The sequence below is a fragment of the Physeter macrocephalus genome, chromosome 2, assembly GCF_002837175.3.
Source record: "Physeter macrocephalus isolate SW-GA chromosome 2, ASM283717v5, whole genome shotgun sequence".
Taxonomy (NCBI): domain Eukaryota; kingdom Metazoa; phylum Chordata; class Mammalia; order Artiodactyla; family Physeteridae; genus Physeter; species Physeter macrocephalus.
Window position 1 is genome coordinate 124,738,335 of NC_041215.1, and position 6,413 is coordinate 124,744,747.

The following is a 6,413-nucleotide window of genomic DNA, read 5'->3' on the forward strand; positions in this document are numbered from 1 at the left end:
CGCATCCGGAGCCTGTGCTCCGCAACGGGAGAGGCCACAACAGTGAGAGGCCCGCGTACCACAAAAAAAAAAAAAAGAAAAAGAAAAAAAACCCCACTATTTTCATAAATAAGTCCATCATTAATTCCTTCAACAAACCCCCAATTCTTCGATGTGAACCAGATGGCCTCAGAGCTTCTAATTTGTTACTCAATATAGCCGATTGAGTTTTAAAGCCTTTCCACAAAGCCTGGCCAACTTACCACCCTACAGAAATAATAAAATTCCACCCAGTCATTCTTTTCCCTCGGTCCCTCCCCCGGGGATGTTTCCCAAGTAGAGACAGAACCAGCTCATACATTTCTTCTAATTGTACTCACCTACTACATCTTGCTTGGTGTCCTAGAAAGTGACAAATTTAAAACAGTAATAACAACATTCTTCCAAAGGCCTCACCATTTATAAGACATTTTTAAAGGTCTTCAAAAATAATTTAATTTAAAAGGTAAACAAAATAGAAAGTATTATCCACACAAGCAATCTAGAAGGGATTTGGACAACACAAAACCCTACCCAACACCCTGCCTTCACTTAGTTTTCACTCTTTGAGATCTTTTGAGATTTAATTCCCCTATCTGGCCAATCAAATTGAAATCTGACAGATCATAAGGAGGTGATCATTCGTGAAACCACAGAGCTGAGAACTAAATTTGGATGCCCAAATTAGGTGAAAAACGGCGGTGATTATACAGCCTACCTTCATGTCCTTTAAGGGTGGTAATAACTGAACAGGAGCTCTGTTCAAGCTTCAGCAGGGTGATCTGTCCAGAACAGTCACCGACAAAAGCATACTGAGTATCAAAGTCATATCTGTGGAGAAGCAGTCAAGGACGTATAACACAATCCATCTCAAAGTTATAAAGAAGAAAATGTACACTCTAAAGAGAATAAGCACAAACCTAAAACTATGAGAAAAGAAATACCCAACTGAAAATCATACAACATGTAAATATTGAAGAAAAAGAATGTTTTAAGCTAGAATTATCAGGAAAATTAATATGCATTCATTCAACAAGAATTCACTGAGTAGCTGTTACTATTCCAACCAATATCCTAGGAATTGGCAACAAAAAAGTTAAGAGCTGATAGAGAAGACAGACATAAAAACAAGTGATTATAAGCAAATTATAACAAAGTGTTAAAAAGTAAAACGCTCAATAATGAAAACAGCCAAAAAGAACTGGAAGAAAACTGCTTTTCATGAAATATCTCTGGAACTAGTGTAAAAATGACAGCAAATATGGACATGAACCCATCTTTTGGGGGCGTCTAGATGATTTAGCGTTAAATGAAGAGGATGGTTTAAATTGCTGTGAAGAGTTTAATTTTAATCATCCAAAAGGCAGTCATTTGGGGTAGTAGTAAACTTTAAATTTAAAAATATATTAACTATTGGCAACAACTCATTACTTTCTTGGTCGCTTTATGGCCATAGACATTTGTGGCAAATCAGTAGTTTACACACAGTAAGATAACTACTATTTATATTCCAAAACACAGATCAAAAGGAGGACCACAGGCTGGGCCATGATTATGTGATTCTGTGCCATTTTCTATCAATCCATACGAAAGCCAAACACATAACAGAAAAACTTATTTAGCACATGATACATCTGAGTAGTCTTCCCTTGCTTGACTCTAAAGCATATGGTACTATTTTAAATATCTCATGCTGTGCGTTCATTTGTTGCACACATTTTTTTATAAAGGCTTTCAGTGGAAGAAAAGAATTTTACTACACCAGACGTCCAACTCTCAACGAGAAACTACTGCGGGGCATTTGCCTGCTGCTGACAGCCTTGACCTTGCCGTCATTAAGATACACAGCTACCACAGGCAGCCTTAAGCAAGAGCGAGCTCTACGTGAAACAAATCCCATAGAGTAGTAGAAAAATTTGAGAGCGGCAATTTTGTAACATTTGGGGTATCCTGAGGCACCTTTGAGAGTATTATAAGGATTATGAACCCTCTCCAAACACACTGTAGCCCATTTACGAACTCCGGGGTCACAGACCTTTCTTATATTCTCCAGTGGGGTCTGCAAATAAACCATCACCAGAAGAGTCTTTCCTTTCTTTCTTTCTTTCTACAACAGAAAGTCTTTTCTTTCACTTTGAAAAGCAAAGGAGTGAAGGGAGGGGTCTGCGTTAATGAGGTTTAGGTTTTCCGAGATTTTGTATTAAAACACCTAGAGCGCGTGCCAGCAGAGAACAGCAATTCATTGAATTATTATCTTGAATAAACCAACTTCATAGCAAAAAAGCAGAGACAGAAATTCTTAGATTTTATGTGAAATAGGTAGGAATCGTTCAGTCTTTGGATCTCAATCAGCAATTTCCAAGCAGATTCAAAACTAACTGCCGAGACCCGGGAGGCGCTGGGCGGGGAAGGATACTGCAGACACGAAGCCCAGGAAGTGGAGAAGTGCCTCCCGAGCATGTTCCCGCTGCGGGTGCACATCCAGCTGACACACTTGTCGTGGCCCGTGCTGATCACCCACTCTGTGGCCAGGCTGAAGATAATCGCGGTCACGCGGTTCTGATGAGCTGTGGGGACAGAGAGGGAAAGTCTGCGCCCTTCGGGCAGAAATGTGACCTTTGGAATCCAGTCTCCGTGGGTGTGAACTGAGGCTCCCCTTCTCCACTTGGGCGGCCTGCAGACTCACAGGCTCAACAGTCCTGTCCCGGAGATGCCCGCACTCCAAACAGGCTGCAGAGCATCTGCCCGCCCCAACCCAAGATCTATCGCAGGCTCTCCGTGGCCCTGCCCTCTGCCTCCCTACAGGGAAGACCATCAGAAGCTACAAATCATTACAGAGTAATGCTCAAGAGGGATTCAAATAATATATTAGAGAACTGATTAAAAAACACACATACAACTCTCAATGAGTTCCATATGGAAAACAGCAGTCTCATCTCAACAGTTTTGTTTGTTTTTTATTGTCTATACCTTTAGTGTTTTGACTCTTTAGAAAACACTGGCATTGTAAAAAAGGGCAACTGAAATTTTCTGAAATTAACTTTTTATTATTTTTAAGATGAAGCATTTGTAAAGTTCTGCATTCCAAAGCAATAGCTGAGAATGAGGAAGGTGTTCTATTACCTAAGTTCTAGAATATTTGTATTTCCAGGGCAATTGCAAGCCACACCAGGGCAGTGACCTGTCTACTTTATCTGGAACAGGATCTTGCATGCAGCTGGTGTTTAATAAATGCCCAGTTTGAGGAATGAAGTCAGAGGCTAGACAGAGACACCTCTGACCTTGCTCTCAGCTGTGTAGGCTGCTTCAGAAAAACGGAGGGGCTCTCATAAATTAATCAGAAAATACTACAACTCCCCGGAAATATGGGCAAAATCATGAACAGATATTCATAAAACATGACAAATGGCCAACATTAAATAAAGCTTAAATAATTTTAAAACTGAGAACTATTTTTGACTATCAAACTGGCAATAAACATTTATAAAGATCAATATAGACTTAATGAACAGGCACTCTCAACCACCACTCATTAAAAATTGACACTATTGCTGGAAAGAGTTTTGCAAAATAAATCCAGAGTATTAAAAAAAAGTTTTAAAGTTTGACCCAGTTATTCTACTTTCAGTAATCTGTCTTAAATAGAAGTAATCAGAGTTACAGAATTAGAGTAACCATCAAGCACACACACACACACGTGTACATACATATATATGAAATACACACACTCACAGATATGTATACATACGTATACACACCATCATATATGTTAGTATGTGTTATCAAAAAATGAAAGCAGTATACATTTTCAAAAACAGAGGAATGGTTAAATTAAACCTGACACATGCACCCAATGGTATAGTACACAAAATTTCAAATGTTAATAAGCAGGAAAAGGATGGTAAATAACTCTGAAGAGCGAATAGCCTCCCACATAACTGGGGTAACAAAACTTTTAAAAAGTTAATATGAAAACCTAATTTTGATCATAAGACATGGTATTCTAGTTGTGTGTGTGTGTGTATTATAATTACCTGGGTAGGTCTTGATAAAGTTCATTTTATTAAAATCTTCAGAAACATGAAATTCCTAAAAGTAAACACATGCAATAAGAAAACAGTTATGGTTTTAAAAACAACAGGACCTTTACTTTCCAAAGGAAGTAAAATCCAAAAGTGGCCATCACCAGCCTTGGGACTCAAGATTAGCTACATAAGAACAATAGGGAATTGCTTCTTGGTCCTGTCCTCGGGTTACCATTTCTTTTGGAACCAGACAAGTGAAGAAAGTTCTGCCGACCAGCACAGCATTTTTGTCCAATTCTTCCTCTACAAATGAGTGCTCTGTATTTCCTCTCCCTCTAATTGCAAAGGAGGCATCCTGTTAATTTTGCTCTCTTGGCTTCACTAGAATTTCCTCAAGATGATACATACAAAGTAAAACTACAAAGACCCATTACTAACAGAATTCTCAGCACTAGTGAAAATAAGGCGTTGGGTATCTGAGGTAATAGAAGAGGAAAATTACGTATATTTAATATATGAACACACACTAAAAAGGAAATTTAGACACTGTGGGTGGTTTTTTTTTTGTTTTTTGTTTTGGCGGTACGCGGGCCTCTCACTGTTGTGGCCTCTCCCGTTGCGGAGCACAGGCTCCGGACGCGCAGGCTCAGCGGCCATGGCTCACGGGCCCAGCCGCTCCGCGGCATGAGGGATCTTCCCGGACCGGGGCACGAACCCGCGTCCCCTGCATCGGCAGGGGGACTCTCAACCACTGCGCCACCAGGGAAGCCCTGTTTGTTTTTTAATACTCCTGTATCTTCCAAAATTTATACAGACTACGTAATACTTTATAACTAGGAAAAAATTAGAAGTACATATTTCTTAATGAGAAAATGAGCCTCAGCATAAAACTGAGAAGATAAAACTCTAAAGAAAAAGCATTAGTTAAAAATTCTATTGATCAGTGCTAAATTGCTAAGTTCTTAAGGGTCTCGATAACATGGACATTATGAATTGCTGATTGGTCAGGATGAAAAAAAAAAAAAAAACAACCCACAAAGGAACAGTGCTAAATTGCTAAGTTCTTAAGGGTCTCGATAACATGGACATTATGAATTGCTGATTGGTCAGGATGAAAAAAAAAAAAAAAAAAACAACCCACAAAGGAATACTGATTCCTTGTCCTCCATCTTGGCTTTTTACAAAGTACAAAAATGTATCAGCATTTTATATATACTAATGTCTACTCGGGAGAAATCAATAGATTAATACTAACTAATAATAAATTGCATTTACATTGCCCCTTTCCACTGAGGAGCTGTAAGAGTTTTTATATGCTATCCTATAACCGCAGAGAGTACCCTTGAACCGCGAGCCACAAGAATGGTCCCCAGAGAAATAAATGCATGACCGCTACCACCACTGGAGAAGGTATTTGAGGCTTGCACTCGTGGCTTCTCATTATATATGTGTGCACACATCGCCACAATATTCCTATAAAATCTTCAGAAGGAGAAAAACAAGACCACCGGCATTTATTACTACACAACGTATACACAGCAGCCCCAAGCAGGTGGGCACTGACCCCCAAGACCGCAGCTCCCCAGCCCTCACCAGCTGCCCACTGTTGCGTGAACTGCTTAAGCAGAGAGCCTGTCCTTTCTCTTGCCTCTTTCTTTCTTGGCCCTTAAACACACTCAAGGCTTCTTCTCCTCTACTTTAAAAAGCAAAACAAGCAAACAAAAAACAACAAAATTCTCTTAACGATACTAAAACTTTCTTCATCCCCTCCTCAGCCAAAACCTTCTCTACAGATGAGCCCACACTCACCACGTTCAGGGTCTCTAGCTCCTCACCCCGGTCACTCTTGAATCCACCACACCGCAGGGCACCACCCCTGCTGCCCACATGGGAAGGGCTCTCCCTGCAAGCACCAGCTGCTGTCTAACTGCCATCCCCAAGGTCGTGTCCCTGCCCTGATCTGAGGCCCTCTTCCCACATGGGCCATTCCGTCTCTGTCTCCCCTGTGGGTTCCCAACCCCCTGACTTTCTCTTAAATGTTGACATTCCCCAGGGAACATGACCTTGGCCCTCTGCTCTTCTCATCCTACCTGCTATCCCTGACGCCAGCCACAGGTGTGGTCTCCACTGAGACCTAAACTGGGAGGACTCCCAACCCCAGCCCAGACCAACCCCTTGGGCACACGAACCCAACTGTCAAAACTGAATCTGTTGGGCTTCCCTGGTGGCGCAGTGGTTGAGAGTCCGCCTGCCGATCGATGCAGGGGACACGGGTTCGTGCCCCGGTCCGGGAGGATCCCACAGGCCGCGGAGCGGCTGGGCCCGTGAGCCATGGCCGCTGAGCCTGCGCGTCCGGAGCCTGCGCTCCGC

The 6,413-nt window shown here is 41.7% G+C and overlaps 1 protein-coding gene across 4 annotated transcripts in view; it reads right to left on the reverse strand.

The window, feature by feature from the left end:
• Positions 1–6,413, reverse strand: part of WDFY1 (WD repeat and FYVE domain containing 1) — a 52,655-nt gene that overhangs the window by 18,896 nt on the left and 27,346 nt on the right. For all 4 annotated transcript variants that reach the window (XM_007108335.4, XM_055090224.1, XM_055090223.1 and 1 more), the window contains exons 4-6: positions 4,053–4,107; positions 2,435–2,585; positions 737–849 (exon numbers count right to left, since the gene is read on the reverse strand). In XM_007108335.4, coding sequence (XP_007108397.1) covers positions 737–849; positions 2,435–2,585; positions 4,053–4,107 — 319 coding nt within the window. The remainder of the gene's footprint in view (positions 1–736; positions 850–2,434; positions 2,586–4,052; positions 4,108–6,413) is intronic.